The following is a 17,425-nucleotide window of genomic DNA, read 5'->3' on the forward strand; positions in this document are numbered from 1 at the left end:
CCTTGAATGTTACTTTAGACAACATTTAGCTGTGAGAAGAGAGTGAGAACAGAAATTTTAAGGCAAAAGGTACGCTCACCTGGAAAAGACTAGCGGCTTCAAGTATTTTCTGCACATTGTACTTGGTGAGGAGCACTCTGCTGGTGTATGTGTAATCTATCAGTATCTTCATTGTCTCTGAATCCACACCCTTAATCACAATTTTGTCTTCATTTTTCTCTTTCAGATTGTTGCAAAACATGGCCCTGAAGACAAATATAATAGTAGGGATTACTTAATGTTTATATAACCATATGACAGTTTGAGGATTATTTCTCTTAGATTTTTTCAATTTATTTTTTGAAGTGGCATGTTCCTTTATATTGTTATACTCCTGTCCTGGCAGCATTGATCTTAAGTCATGCACAGAGAGCTAACACATTCCACTGCACATATAACACGTGCGCCTACACCCACTCAGTCTGGGACAAATCAGAGCAATTAGTAAACCAAATATAGACATCCTTGGTATTTGGAAAGAAAGCAGAGCAAAGCCAGAAACTTGAATCTCTGTAGCTGCAAAGCTGTAACGCAAAAACAAACCCGTATATATCTCCCTCCAACAGATCCTGACAAATACCAACTATGATGTTGCAAAAACTGATTTAACAAATTAAAATAAGCAAACAGCAATGACTTGACTTAACTGTTTTCTACAAAGTTGATCAGACACTTACATCTGCTGAGAAAAATTCTGGACCAGCCTTCCTTGTACTTCCTTGTCCCACCCTGAGAACTCAGTTTATCAGGATTTTGGGGTTACTGGTTATGTTTTAAATTCTGGTGCAGACCATCATAAGACCCTTATTTAAAATTCAGGTCTCAAAATAAACTGAAGAACACCAGCTTTTAGCTTGGAATGTTGGTTTCTAGTCATTCATGTCCTCAATATGCTCCTTTTATATATACTGTAACATTTTTAAATGTGTTTTGGACTTCTTAATAATAACCTACTATTCTGTATAGCATCGATTTCACAATGGACCCTGCATCAGTGATTGTGGAGGTGAATTAGATTTCTGCTTTGGCCATTTTTGGCCATTGCAAAACCCCTTTATATTTTCATTTTCTGTTTTCTAGGTTTCCATCATTCTCTGTGGTTGTTCCACCTCTTTCTCTTAAGTCTTGGTTTTGTTATGTTCCATTTCTCAGTTGTTCATATTTAGCATTTTATACTTTAGAGACATTCGTTGTGGGGTATTTTGAATTTTTCACAGTCTTTTAAAAATGTGTTTTAGGTTACATTTTGAACATGTGGTTCATGGTTTATTTTATAAATGTAGTTCTCTGGGTTTTGTGTTTACTCACCCTCTGTCCTTTGTAGGTTTTACCTTTTAGTGTTCTTGTCTAATTATTTAATTCCTCTTGTTTTTACTTCCTTACATTTCCTGAGGCTGCTAATTACTTTTGCTTTTATGTTTAATTTGAATTGTTTTTTGCAATAACACATCATTTTATTTCTAATTCATTATATTTACTGCGGTGGGTTGGCACCCTGCCCAGGATTGGTTCCTGCCTTGTGCCCTGTGTTGGCTGGGATTGGCTCCAGCAGACCCCTGTGACCCTGTGTTCAGATTCAGCGGGTTGGAAAATGGATGGATGGATGGATGTTATGTTTATTAGTCACTTAAAGGACTAGTAGTTGTTTCCCATGTTCTTAATTCAGTTTTAACAGAGAGATTTATCTCTTTGTAGTTTGTACTTCAGTTCCTAGTTCTAAAGTTTTTTTTTTCAGAGAGGAAATCGAAAGTCAGCTCTTGAATGAACAAAAATGAAATAGCTTCAAGGAAATGCTGCAAATAATGTAGCACAACAGTCCTGAAAGAAACAAATACACATTTTTACATGATCAGCTGGTTTCTAAGAATGTATTTTTAAGTCCAAAGCTGAGAGAGGACTCTTGCAATAAACTTACCTTTTACTCTTTAAGAGGAGTATGCAAAGAATTATTATTATTATTATTATTTGCTGTGGTGGGCTGGCGCCCTGCCCGAGGTTTGTTTCATGCCTTGCGCCCTGTGTTGTCTAGGATTGGCTCCAGCAGACCCCTGTGACCCTGTAGTTAGGATATAGCAGGTTGTATAATGGATGGATTATTACTATTATTTGTGAATATTAAGGACAAACACTTTAGTTTGTAGCAAGAGCCATGTATACTATTGGCCTGTTGTTAGTCTGTCCACTCCTTAAACGTATACCTGAGAAAATTGATGTTGCTTTGCCTCTTGTTGGGTATCTGCAGGGCAGCATGCATGACGGAGATTTAAACTGGAAAGGCATGAGGAGAGACAGCGACACCTGCAGGTGAAGCAAAGAGCAACATCACACCAAGCACAGGAAACCTGAAACTAGAGCCACCTACTGGAAGTTGTTTTTTTTTCCCCACATGAGACGTGGCTCAGAAGATGAACCATTTTATTAATTATTTTCTCTTGAGCACCCTAGTTTTCCTGGTAGACCAGAATGTTTATATTATTTGTGCCGGCTTGCAGGAAATTTCTTCCTGCTTCCCTACTCATACTGAACAGTAAGAACTGTAAAAGCAGACTGTTATTTTGATGCGAAACAAGGTTAATAATGGCGATTGCATTATGCACCCTAATTTGTTTATTTCAATATCTGTTGTTGGGGTGTGGGACGGTGGTATTGATGTTAAGTCATTTTTTTTTGTTTGTAAAGTTATTAAACTAGGATGAATGTTGGTCACTGAACTCCGAACAGATTTGTATTGAGTATTGCTGTCAGTGCGATAGCAGTATTCTGATCAGATGGCTGTGTGGGACTCCCCAGGGTAGCGGAATAAGATTATTTCATTATATCAGGGCTTAATGAAAAATAATGAGACTGTCCCTGTTTCTCTTTCATGGAGGTAGACATGGAAATGCTGTGCAGGTATCTGTGAACGACATAGGTTGACATGTGTGACTATACCTACAGTATTTTTCAACTTTTGGTCATAGAAATAGGAGGACCTCGTTTGTGTCGCCATGGTGGTTGAAGAAGACGTTCCTATGAGAGTGCAACAGAGGTGTGTGATTGAATTTTGTGTCAGGCTTGGGAAGAGTGCTAATGAAGTAACAACTGAAAATAAAAACAACTACGTAGAAAGAAGTTCTCCTCAGATGATGAAGTGAAAAACGCCACGGCTGCATCTCTGAATAGAATGTCACAAACAGTCTGTAACTTGTCTTTGAATCTTTTGAAATGTTAAAAACGTATCATGTGAAGGACATTACCTCGAAAAAGAAAAAAAATTCTGAGCCTGTGGAGTCATCCAATTTCGAAAAATAAAAATAAGTCTCAGTACTTTTCTATCAAACCTTGTATATAATTAACAATTTTGGGGGGTTCTGTAATTTAGAAGATGACAGGTAGAGAACACCTATAGTTTTGTAGAAGCGGGACTAAACGAGTCTTTCAAAATACAAGACACTATACTTCATATGAGAAAATGATCTGATTTGTACTGTCTACACATGTAACTTCTTCTGTGCAAATGTTACACCCTACTGTTGTGGGGAGAGGGTTAAAAAGACAGCAAAAAATCAAAGGGGGAAAAACATAGTATAAAACGCACCAAGTAAAAAATGAAGACAAAAATGTCAAATGGTTCCTGACTGCCTGTCTTACTTATGTTTCTTCCTTTTATATTTTATGTCAATATATTTAGGTTATTCACTTCTTGATAGACAAGCAGAGAAGTTTGAAAGCACTATCTTGTCTTATTTAGAGGTATATCTGAAAGCTCCATTTCTCATTTTAGATGTATGTTCATTTTTTACCACAGCATTAATTTGTAGAATGTATGTCTCGATGTGTGAAAGCACACAGCAGACTTGTGAATACAATGTGCATTTTGCAAAATGTCTCATCAGTAACAATACCCCCATGACACAATCAAAACTGTCACTTTACAGTGTAAAAAACAGTAGTCTTTCTTTTGTATAATTGACTCGTTTTACTTTTATCCAGTTATGTTTTTACAAGAATGCAGAAGTTCTTTACATTTAATATCACACCTGTACTTTAGTCATTCTCAAGGTAAGCACTTATTTGTATGCAGTGGTGCATTACACTGCATACACTGCATACATTGCTTGATTTCTCCCACTTCCTGGAACTTCCTGATGGTTCTGAGGCTAGGAATTTGCACTGGCAATCGAAATGTTGCTGGTTCGAATCCTGTAAACGCCAGAAGTGACTCTACTTTGTTGGGCCCTTGAGCAAGGCCCTTAACTTGCAATTGCTCTACCCTGGGTATGATGTTAATCTTCATCCATGTAGGCCCTCCAAACAGCAGGGGTTGGTGGCAGAATTGACCACCATAAAAAAACCTAACACTGTTCCATTCCACCAGAACTAGTGTGGTGCTGAGGTGTCACCCATCACATGACTGCATTTGGGTCCTAATATGGGATCCTGAGTTGGTTCGTCATGTGGTGGGTGTAGCAATGCACTGTATCAGCATGTGCTCCTAACCTCTCTATCTCTCCTCTGGAGCTCAAAACCATGCCAGTAGGGGAAGTGAAAATGGACAGCATTCTAAAGACATTGATGAAGCTCTGATTTCTTTTTCCAGGGAAATCTGCACTTTTCAAGCACAAGCAAATGTCTATTAGCTAAATGACTTACCACCCTAGCCACTAGCCAATATATTCTCAAAGCCTCTAGTCTCACAGTTTGGGCAAGTTGCCATTGATCTTCCACATTTTTTCAGAGAACATAATGTCTTTTCTTAGCATGGACTTAACTTTGAATTATATATGCAATGCTGAGAGGATTTATTCTTCCTTAATTTCTGTGGGTTTAATGTAGTAATCTAAATGTATTCTGCACTGCTGAGATTTAATGTACTGTAGTTGGCTGCTGATGTGATAATTGCACACTGTCGATCAAAAAATGGTTATTGACTTAATTAAACTAACATCTTATTTGAACTGCAGTAGTGTCTTTCTTCACTTTTATTGCTAAGTTTAACTCTTGGGTCAACGTAGACAGAATAAGGAAAAAGAGCTTAAAAAAAGATATGAGCATCTTTAGAAATGGGAACGTTCTGAACGCTTATTGATGGTTTGTGTGCTAACTTCTTCTTTCGGGTGCTCCCGTTAGGGGTCGCCACAGCAGATCATCTTTTTCCATAACTTCCTGTCTTCTGCATCTTGTTCTGTTACACCCATCACCTGCATGTCCTCTCTCACCACATTCATAAATCTTCTCTTGGGCCTTCCTCTTTTTCTCTTGCCTGACAGCTCTATCCTTAGCATTCTTCTCCTAATATACTCAGCATCTCTCCTCTGCACATGTCAAAACCAACGCAATCTCGCCTCTCTGACTCTGTCTCTCGACCGTCTAACATAAGCTGAACCTCTCATAGTCCTTTATTACCCTAACCTGCTGCACATCTTTCCCAGCTCAGTCCCTCTGTCTAGCCAATCAGTACAGGTCCTTTTCTCCCTCATTAGTGTCCAAACTCTCATACAACTCATCATATGCTTTTTAATTAGCCTTTGCCACCTCTCTCTTCACCTTGCCTTTTATCTCCTTGTACTCTTGTCTACTTTCTGCATCTCTCTGACTATCCCACTTTTTCTTTGCCATCCTCTTCCTCTGTATACTCTCCTGTATTTCCTTATTCCACCACCAGGTTTCCTTTTGCTCCTTCCACTTAGCTGACCCGCTAATGTGCTCATTTCTAATCCTATCCATCCTCATCACCCCCAATGCAAATCTCAGCATCTTTAACTCTGCCACCTCCAGCTCTGTCTCCTGCTTTCTGGTCAGTGCCACCGTCTCCAACCCATATAATATAGCTGGTCTCACTACCATCCTGTAGACCTTCCTTGTAACTCTTGCTGATATCCGTCTGTCACAAATCACTCCTGACACTCTTCTCCACCCATTCCACCCTGTCTGCACTCTCTTTTTTACCTCTCTTCCACAATCCCCATTACTCTGTACTGTTGATCCCAAGTATTTAAACTCATCCACCTTCCCCAACTCTACTCCTTGCATCCTCACCATTCCACTGACCGCCCTCTCATTTACACACATGTATTCTCTCTTGTTCCTACTGACCTTCATTCCTCTCCTCTCTAGAGCATATCTCCACCTCTCCAGGGTCTCCTTAACCTGCTCACTACTATCGCTACAGATAACAATGTCATCAGCAAACATCATAGTCCATGGAAACTCCTGTCTAATCTTGTTTGTCAACCTGTCCATCACCATTGCAAATAAGAAAGGGCTCAGAGCCAATCCTTGATGTAATCCCACCTCCACATTGAATGCATCCGTCACTCCTACCGCAGACCTCACCACAGTTGCACTTCCCTCATACATATCCTGTACAACTCTTACATACTTTTCTGCCACTCCCGACTTCCTCATACAATACCACAACTCCTCTCGAGGCACCCTGTCATATGCTTTCTCCAGGTCCACAAAGACGCAATGCAACTCCTTCTGGCCTTCTCTATACTTCTCCATCAACACCCTCAGAGCAAACATCACATCTGTGGTGCTCTTTCTTGGCATGAAACCATACTGCTGCTCACTAACCATCACCTCACTTCTTAGCCTAGCTTCTACTACTCTTTCTCATAACTTCATGTTGTGGCTCATCAATTTTATCCCCATGTAGTTACTATAGTCCTGCACATCCCCCTTATTCTTAAATATCGGCACCAGTACACTTCTTCTCCGCTCCTCAGGCATCCTCTCACTTTCCAAGATTCCATTAAACAATCTGGTGAAAAACTCCACTGCCATCTCTCCTAAACACCTCTATGCTTCCACAGGTATGCCATCTGGACCAACGGCTTTCCATTCTTCATCCTCTCCATAGCCGTCCTTATTTCCTCCTTGGTAATCCGTTTCACTTCCTGATTCACTATCTCCACATCATCCAACCTCTTCTCTCTCTCATTCTTTTCATTCATAAGCTTTTCAAAGTACTCTTTCCATCTGCTCAACACACTCTCCTCGCTTGTGAGTGCATTTCCATCTTTATCCTTTATTACCCTAACCTGCTGCACATCTTTCCCAGCTCGGTCTCTCTGTCTAGCCAATCAGTACAGGTCCTTTTCTCCCTCATTAGTGTCCAATCTCTCATACAACTCAACATACGCTTTTTATTTAGCCTTCGCCACCTCTCTCTTCACCTTGCGCCTTATCGCCTTATACACTTGTATACTTTCTGCATCTCTCTGACTATCCCACTTCTTCTTTGCCATCCTCTTCCTCTGTATACTCTCCTGTATATCCTCATTCCACCGCCAGGTTTCCTTTTCCTCCTTCCTCTGTCCAGATGTCACACCAAGCACCCTTCTTGCTGTCACCCTTACTACATCTGCTGTAGTTTCCCAACTGTCTGTTAATTCTTCACTGCCACCCAGTGCCTGGCTCACCTTCTCCCTAAACTCAACCTTGCAGTCTTCCTTTTTCAACTTCCACCATTTGATCCTTGGCCTGCCCTCACTCACTTCCTCTTCTTGATCTCCAACGTCATCCTACTGACCATCATCCTATGCTGTTTAACTACACTTTCTCCTGCTTCTACTTTGCAGCCTTCAATCTCCTTCATATTGACTCTTCTGCATAGTATGTAATCTACCTGTGTGCCTTTTCCTCCACTCTTGTACGTCACCCTATGTTCCTCCCTCTTTTTAAAATATGTATTCACTACAGCCATGTCCATCCTTTTGGCAAAATCCACCATCCTCTGACCTTCATTCCTCTCCTTGACATCATACCTACCCATCACCTACTTGTCTCCACTGTTCCCTTGGAAATCCACTCCAATCACCACTTTCTGTCACTTGGATACACTGTTTATCACTCCAAAAATCTTCTTTCTCATCCATTGCACACCCAACTTGCGGTGCATATGCACTAACAACATTCATCATCACACCTCTAATTTCCAACTTCATAATCATTACTCTGTCTGACACTCTTTTCACCTCCAAAACACTCTTCACATACTGTTCCTTCAGAATAACCTTTACTCCATTTCTCCTCCTATCCACACAATGATAGAACAATTTGAATCCACCTATGCTCCACCTGGCCTTACTGCCCTTCCATTTAGTCTCTTGCATGCATAATATATAAACCTTCCTTCTATCCATCATATTGGCTAACTCTCTCCCCTTGCCGGTCATACTGTCAACATTCAAAGTTCCTACCCTCAGTTCCACTCTCTTTACCTTCCTCCTCTCCTCCTGCCTCCGGACACATCTCCCCCCCTCTTCGGCCAACAGCAGCCCAATTTCCACCAGCACTCTGTTGCCTAACAGTACTGGTGGCGGTCGTTGTTAACCCGGGGCTCGACCGATCCAGTATGGAAATTTGTATTGTTGTCCGCATATTGATTTGGCAAAATTTTAATCCAGATGCCTTTCCTGACTTAACCCTCCCCATTGTGTGGAAGCAGATGTCTACTCTAGTTTATATAAGTAGGTTTGCATGAATAAAATTGATGGTATTTCTCACCTGAAATAATTACTTGCAGCTGCTAAGACCACTCTGTGACAAGGAAATTCCCTGCCTTCAACATACAGCGTTACGTCTGTTAGAGAATTTTCCAGTCTGAGATTATCCATTGCAGTTTGCAGCTGGAAGGAGAAGCCAGTGTCATCAAATTTTGTGTTGTCATCGTTAGAAAGCTCCACCATGTCGATCATTTCTCTGGGTGCACCATTGCTCTGAGAGATCACAGGCGTATCTGTGCTATTTTCTAAAGCCCCCTCCATAATGTGTTGCTCTGCCTAGCAAGACCATTAACGGCACATAACATATTACATTGGTTTCCTTCTGGTGTTTTTTGCTGTTTCTTTTCCTATGAAGTCAGATACCAGTGGCTGTGTGCATTTCCTGTTGAATTATACATTCTTATCTAGAACTAGCAGGTGCAAAAACAGGAAGTTATTCACTTTCACAGTATCAATAAAGTGTAGTAGCCTATGTAAGGCATTTGTGTTGTTTCATTAAGAATATTAAAGCAAATTAAATTTTAAATACCGTTGGTTTATGTGACAAGTAAATTGAGAGAATATCTGCTTGTACTTCACATATTGAACACCTCTATAGCTGCCTTAGCTAATTAAACCTAACGTGATCAGGGTTTTGTCATTGAAGCACATTTTAGTTGGTTTTAAATTTGAAAAGTAGATTCAATATGAACCAGGAAGAACAGGACAGATGTTTTTATCCTCATGCACAGTTGTGGTTCTGGACCTTCTTCTTCTTTTTCAATCCTGGTTAGATCTAGTTTGTCCTCTCCTCTCAAGGCAGTACTGGACACTTTATATAAAATCTTCCATATCTTGGCAATCTGTCACATGGAATAACTTTTTTTCACAGGACAACAAGAGAGTAATGTTTCTTCAGAAAGTTGTTTCGTTTTGCCCAACTTTAAATTCCAGTATAACTTTATTAATAGAACAGTCTTCAGCTGTGCTCACACAAATACAAAAGTTTCTCTAATCACCAATTTACATTTAAAATTGATTAATTAAGTATGAGCTAAGAGAGTTTTCCATTAGAACACTTGAGTAATGGCTGCTGAACATAGAGTCTTCCTGTCATATGTGAATAATAAATTATAAATCATTCATTTCAAGCAGTAAAAACATAAAAAATTGTGTATGTACAATTTAAACTAGAACCTCATCTTACATTATAACTGAATACTAACCCTCACCTATTCTGTTTCTTTTCTCGGTACCCAAATGTGGTGGCAATTGGTGCCACGGCCCACCTGCCAAGTTGTTTGCCTGCCTATGGTAAAGTCATCCCTGATGGAGGATCACAGGAATCATGGGAAAGAGGGGTCCTTTCATCAGAGCAACGTTTTAGCCGTGGCATGGCCAAATGGGGAGGCAGCTAGATGGATGAGGTCTCCAGGACTCTAGAAATATCCAAACCTAATTATGTCATATCATCTACTGTTAAACCGTACTTCTAAAATTTTTATTATTATGCTGTATTAAGGAATTGTTCTGTTCTGTGTATTGTATTGTATTGACCCCCTACTTTTGACACCCACTGCACGCCCAACCTACCTGGAAAGGGGTCTCTCTTTGAACTGCCTTTCCCGAGGTTTCTTCCATTTATCCCTACAAGGTTTTTTTTGGGAGTTTTTCCTTGTCTTCTCAGAGAGTCAAGGCTGGGGGGCTGTCAAAAGGCAGGGCCTGTTAAAGCCCATTGCGGCACTTCCTGTGTGATTTTGGGCTATACAAAAATAAACTGTATTGTATATTGTATTGTACATGAATTAAGCTTAACACAAACTCAGGTTTAACACAAACTCAAGATGAGACATGAAGCAGGAAAACAATTCAAAAGCCTAAAGAGTCCCAATCTTCGGTGCTATTTTTTGCGCTAATGCCTGTGTGCTTTTCTTTGTATATTGAAATAAATGGAACATAATATGATTCTGCCAGGAGGAACGCGTTGTGTACTCCAACATTGTCTCATTTATCAAGGCACGTGGCAATGCATGAAGAAATGGGATCCATTCTTCCTGTACTACCTCTGTGTTAAATAAATGTGTGTATTGTGTCCTATAAAACATGACACATTGTGAAACAAAGTTCAATTGAAGGATAAGGTCTGTAGACTTCAGTGTGGAATTCTCAAATTAGTACTTCTGTACACATGCTCCTTATATTTTAATATATTGATGTACTTCATATACACAGAGTACATATTGCTGTGTATGGGTAAAACCAAAACCGCATGACCTCTCATATCAATATGCATGGATGAGGTTTTTGTGTCCAAATGGCAGACTATGGGTCGGATTTATAAAACTTGTGTGCACACAAAAAGAGCCCCTAAATGTATGACGCAAAAGTTGGGATTTATAAAAGAAAACTTGATGGGAAATCTTACGTACATTTACAGCAACTCTGACCTACGTGTATGAAACATTTCAGAGACAATACTGCATAATTCAGAGTCAGTGCTGCGTATTTGCACTAAAGAACATTTTTGGGTTTTTATAAGCTTATGTAGGTTATCTGTTGTCACTTCTCAGGTTAATGGCAGACAGGTCAGGATTATCTCAGCCAAGCATCACTCCATCATGCCCAATGTGCGGGAAACCATTAACCGACCATCGAGATGCTGTATTCAGTTTTGTTATAGTGTGGGTGTATATGCATAAAACACAAAATATTTTGCCAACATACAAAAGGAAATTTGCAGCACTGTGAAGTTTTCCTAACATAATCAGATCAATTGACTGCACTCGAATTGCAATCAAGTCAACTAGTGAGAATGAAGCTGCTTTTATTAACTGTAAGCAGTTACATTCCATTAATGCACAAGCCTTCTGTGATACCAAAATGAGACTAAAAAACATGGTGGCTCAGAGACCTGGGTTAATCTGTGATTCATTTATTTAGAGGTAAAATAGCTTTGGCAGATGGTGCTGTATTGCTTGCTTGTTGGTAAGGTAACCGGCTGAACCAATTAGTGCTTTAAATGGCGCTTATTATAGTCCTATTCCTTATTACAGCAATCACGTCATTATCTGTGCCAGGTAATAGTGGATACCCACTCAAATGCTCGTGTCTTCAACCCCCAGAACACAGTGGAGAAGAACTATAATGCCACACATGATCTTGCATGCTCAGTTGTGGAGCACACTATAGGACTCCAGGGGCCTCATAGATAATGGCGTGCATAGAATTCACATTCTAACATGGCGTACGCACAAAAGCAGAAATGTGCTTACGCACAAAAAATCCAGATGCATAAATCTGTGAGAACGCCAAATTTCATTTTCTTCCGCTACATAAATCCCGATAAGCGTGAAAAGTAACGCATGCGCATGTGTCAGCTGTTCCGCCCCGTCTCCTCCCAGAATTACGCCACTTATATATGCAAATCAATATAAATAGTCCTTAAGCTCAGTGTTCTGTGAAAAGGCAATGGCAAAAGCACAGAGGGAAATAGAAGAGTTTCAGTGAATACCAAGTGTAGGCAATGAAAAACGTACTAACGTACTAACAACAAAAGAAAGTTGATTGAGTGACATAGAGTGTCTGAGAAATTTTAAAGCTCAAGTTCATAAAGTCACACAGTGTCATATGAAAGCTTATTAGGGTAAAGAGAAAAAAAAATAGGCACACAGTGGGAAAAAAGCACAAAATGTCAACTTTAATCTCGAAATTTCACTTTAATCACATAGTTTATTTTATCATTAAAGTAGAACATCATAAACTTCATCTTAAAATCGTTTAATTTACTAGTTTCTCAAATCCCATCATAACTAAAGTAGCACATTAAATGCTTTGTTTTGTATTTGATCTTCTATGTGCTCTATGTGTGTGAATCACTACATGCTTCTTCTTAAACAGGCTTACTGTCCTCCGACAGGACACAGAATCCATTACATTCATAATATTACAGCTCTCTGAATAATTAAAATGCTAAGATGTATATGTGATATCATTTTCATGATGATAGGAATTAAAGCATGTTATTAAACATGGGATCATGGTGTCACAGTGATTGTTCATGCCTCATGCAAGATGCTTGCTGCGCCATCTGCTACCTTCGATGAAATAATTTATTGCAGCAGTGCTGTCTCTTTCAAATGTACAAACCCCCAATTCCTGTTCTTCCTTTTCTTTCTTCAAATACCCAATCACCACACAATCAGCTCTGTAATAGACGATAAGCCATCTTTAAGCTTTGAACGCTGATTCTTCAAAACATTTAAGGAAGATTGAAATATCTTCATAGAACATGTTAAATTATTCTATCCATCCAGTGTCGTGCCAGTTCCAGCAAGAATACAGGGCAAGGCAGGGACAATTCGTGAACGGAGCGCCAGCTCCTAGCTAGCGCTGCGACACTGTGTCCTCACATGTATGTTTATTAACAATATAGATTATTTAAATTAAGTTAAAGTTTTATTTTGCTGCATTTTATCTTAAAAATGCTATCATCATCATATGTAAATGCGTGCTTTATAAAGTGCCTTAGGTTGTGCAATATTATAACTGTAGTGCAAGTTTACAGTGAGATGATTGTACTTATAAGTACAGACAGTTCTACAAGGATCACTTGATGGACTGATTGAATGCGTTTATAGTTCTTGAGGTGAAACTGTTTCTGAACCACGAGTAAAGGTTCTGAAGTGTTTGCCATATGAGAGCAGTTAAAATAGGCAGCATGGCTGAGGCAGCATGTGCTTGATGCTGTATACCAATAATTCTCTTTCCGATCAGCTGCTGCTGTGATTCACACTCAGATATAGTGATATAAATACTCCGAGTGGTGCAGTGAGAGTAATATGGAAAAAGATGATCCGCTGTGGCAACCCTTAACAGGAGCAGCTGAAAGAAGAAGAAGGAGCAGTGAGTAACAACGTTAAAGCAGCTATTGTATTTAGAATAGTTTGTCCTATCTGTGGACCATTATATTGTTACAGGTTAATTACAATCAGATGCATTAAACTAATAAACAATATGCGGTTAATTTCAGTGTATTTATAAAGTTGTGCCAGGGATGTGGATCTAAAAAAGAAAGGAAAACCACACTGGAATAGTAGCACTGCTTTGACACTGGGTGCCACCAGTCTGCAAAACCCAGCACAGAATTTACGTACACCAGGGTATGAGCTACCATGAAAATGTGCATGGCTTTACACCAAGTTTAGGTTTTATACATCGCGATTTGAGTGTGGAAACGGTTGTACGTAATATTTTTGTGTGTATGCACCTTTTATACATGAAGCCCCAGGTGAATTAAGTTCTGCAGCATCGTGACTGCATATGTACCAGGTTGATTAGCGTAGTCCATATGTGATTGTTTCCTGGTAGGAACTGGGTGAGGTTCTAGTCACATTTACATACACACCTTTACAAGATGATTATGACTTATTACCCTAATGGTGTAGAAATATGCATACACCACGTCTTATAATTCAGTTTTTTTTGGGTGTGTGCGCATTTTCCAAATTTTTGGTGAACACATACTTTCACACTCAAATCCAAGGTAAATTTTATAAATAAGACCACAAGTTAGGCAGACATTTTTTAAAGGTTTTGCTTTTTAAAGACCACACGTGACTCAAGGATGCAGGTAAACTAGGAGATGAGGGAGACTTTCTGATAATCTTTTAGTAGTCCTAGGACAGGATAGGATTTAATCACCATGCAGACATCAAAAAAAAAATAAAAGACTAAATGGAAGAGCACAGAAGCAAGACATTCAGGGCAGAGCTTGCCATGTTGGATATTTCAGGCAGAAAGCTTTATTTTCTGTTTTCTTTTCTTTTTAAACTTAGTAGTCTCTCTCTTTGATCACCACTACTTTGTTGTTTGTTATAAATAAAACCTTTTTGATAATGGTAGGCTTTCCTCACCATATTGTCATAAAAGAAGACTCAGAAACTGCCAAGGAGATGGGAAAACGGTGATGTACCCTTATATTTCTTTTATGAAACTAACAAAAGTGTCATTGGTTACATTTTTAAAAGACTCTCTTACTCTGTCTCAGACAGATGCCCCTTTTTGAGACACATCCTGGTCATTTTCACAGATGTCAAAAAATTCAGGAATTCCTGTTGCACGTGGTCAATGGTTTATCTTCTGATGACTCTTAGTATACCTGAGATAGATGCCATTTTTCAGTCACTTCCTGGGTCATTTGCATGGATAACAAAACATTAAGATTTCTTTTTTGTGACTTTCACATGGAGTTAAGCCAGTCTGAGTTTATTTCTTTTGCTAGGCTGAGAACAGGGACATCCATAAAACTTCCTGCTGGTGACACAGTACCCTTATGTACAGTATATCACTAGACTAATGAAATTCTGATGAATACCCATGTAACAATATTTACTTTGTCATCTTTCATATTGGAAGTGGTGTACACCTTCTGTTGAGAAATACAGCACAGCAAATGAAAAAATTCTTAAGTAAATATTCTGCCTGGAATTTGTAAAAAGTAATCGTCTCACTAAAAGTATCCATCCATCCATCCATTATCCAACCCGCTATATCATAACTACAGGGTGACGGGGGTCTGCTGGGGCCAATCCCAGGCAACATAGGGGGCAAGGCAGGAAACAAGTCCCTGGAAGTACGCCATGCAGGGTGCACACACACACACACACACACGCACACACACTCACACACCATGCACACACCAGGGACAATTTAGGATCGCCAATGCACCTAACCTGCATGTCTTTGGACTGTGAGAAGAAACTGGAGCACCCAGAAGAAACCCACGCAGACACGGGGACAACATGCAAAATCCACGCAGGGAGGACCCGGGAAGCGAACCTGGGTCTCCTAACTGTGAGGTAGCAGCGCTACCCACTGCGCCATCACTAAAAGTTTTCTTGGGGAAAAGTTAATGCTTAAAAATTCAGACAGCAAATGGCTAAAGTCACATGTACAGGACACATGATGTAAAAAAGGTGACCTCCAAAGAGCATAAATCCTTTAAAATGAGAATGAGAACAATAGAAGTAGGAGCATTCATGGAATAGCCACAGGAATCCAGAGAAGCACTAGGAAGGCATACAAATCCACTTAAAAGAGGAAGGCAGAATGTATCCTTTGAAATGTTATGTGTAGATAAGAACTTAAGTGGGGACATTCCATATTGATACCGTATTACTACAGGAATTTTTATTTTTGCAAGGGTGAGTCAAAAAAATATATGCAAAGTTCTCATATCCATTTTTCATCTGGACTACAGCAATGGAGTATCTGCCATTTGTGTGAACGTGAGGACGTTCTTTTATAAAATGTATGAACAGCAACAACGGTGAATAATAACAGTTTTAAGAAAATAACAGAACTTGACACAACAGAAATTTACAAGGTCAAAGCAAATCATCAGCAGGTACAGTAATGATTAGGAAATTAAAGAACTGCAATAAGTTGTAAAGCAAAAGAACCCACATTGTGGGCTGAAGACATCTTGCTTTAGTATCATTCCATATTGTTTCTTATTATCTGTGTTTGCCCTTTGCAATGAGTGACATCACTCACCAAATGGGGAATTCATTATTAGATAATTAAAACCAGAGCAATATCACACAATAGTATACTGCTCCATCCTGGGTATAGCGTTAATCTGCATCCAACCCTGCAAGCAGGTCCTTCAACTTAGAGGGGAAATTTGGGGGTTTGTGGCAGGATTGGCACTCCAACAACTGTAAAAAAAAACCTCACACTATTCCACTGTGGTGCTGGGGTGTCACCTGCTGCACTCGACTCCCAATCCAGGTGGTTCATCATGTGGTGGGTGCAGCAACATACTATCAGCTCATGCTACCAGTACACTGCAAACTGATTTGTAAGTTGAAAGACTAGGAGATGCAGAAAAAAACATAAAGAGTGCTAACATTGTGTATTATCATAGTATTTCCCTCTACTTACCCTTTACCTGTTTCCTCAAGGGTAAGTCTACTCGTCAAGTTCATTATCGGGTTGGTCGACTGTTACACTTTAAGATTAAGACACATACATAGGTATAGGCCCCCATGAATGACACACACGCGCTGATTAACCTTTAGCACTTTAAACCACACAAGTGCTTTAGGAATAACACAACTTGTCACTTAGCACTTCAATAGACTTACTTATTATCGGCACAAACAACATATGATATTTTATTGATATCTAAGATCTAAAAATTTTTTTTGGTCTAAAAGAATACAGTACATTTAAACATACAAAGGCTCAGCACACTTGACTATAGGCCATTTATCAGCCAAGAATACCTTACTTTACGTACAGTTCCCTATTATTGAGTGGAGCACTCACTTGCAGCCTTAATAAACCTCGCAGCACAGAGGTAATGGCAAATCTCCAGCTGCAGCAGGTGCTCAAAGTAATCTACCTTATTATTTCAATCACTCTATAGACATTAAGATAAAGCATAGAAAGTTAAAAGCAGCATGGTATTTATTACAAGAATAATAATAATAATACCAGTGGAACAAAGAATAATGGAAAATAGGGCTGATAGGTACCGAAAGGCCAAGCGGAATGCGGCTTCGGTGAGCAAAAATTAGGGCATGAGAGGAGTTTGGGGAGGCCAAGGAGAACGACTTTCAGGTGGCTTCGAGGAGATTCTGGTCCACCGTCCGGGGTCTCAGGAGGAGGAAGCAGTGCAGTGTCAACACCGTATATGGTTGGGATGGTGCGCTGCTGACCTCGACTCGGGACGTTGTGGGTCGGTGGGGGGAGTACTTCAAATACCTCCTCAATCCCACCAACATGCCTTCCAATGAGGAAGCAGAGCCTGGAGACTCAGAGGTGGGCTCCCCCATCTCTGGGACTGAGGTCACCGAGGTGGCAGGGCCCCGGGGGGTGGATGAGATATGCCCGGAGTTCCTCAAGGCTCT

The 17,425-nt window shown here is 39.8% G+C and overlaps 1 protein-coding gene across 1 annotated transcript in view; it reads right to left on the reverse strand.

Moving 5' to 3' along the window:
- klhl6 (kelch-like family member 6) overlaps positions 1 to 8,886 on the reverse strand; it is a 50,328-nt gene extending 41,442 nt beyond the window's left edge. Inside the window, exons 1-2 of the mRNA XM_039760877.1 lie at positions 8,533 to 8,886; positions 80 to 245 (exon numbers count right to left, since the gene is read on the reverse strand). Of these exons, the coding sequence (XP_039616811.1) occupies positions 80 to 245; positions 8,533 to 8,792 (426 nt within the window). The 5' untranslated portion in view covers positions 8,793 to 8,886. The remainder of the gene's footprint in view (positions 1 to 79; positions 246 to 8,532) is intronic.
- Between the last annotated feature and the right edge of the window lie 8,539 nt (positions 8,887 to 17,425).

Source organism: Polypterus senegalus, chromosome 1 (assembly GCF_016835505.1).
Source record: "Polypterus senegalus isolate Bchr_013 chromosome 1, ASM1683550v1, whole genome shotgun sequence".
NCBI lineage: Eukaryota > Metazoa > Chordata > Cladistia > Polypteriformes > Polypteridae > Polypterus > Polypterus senegalus.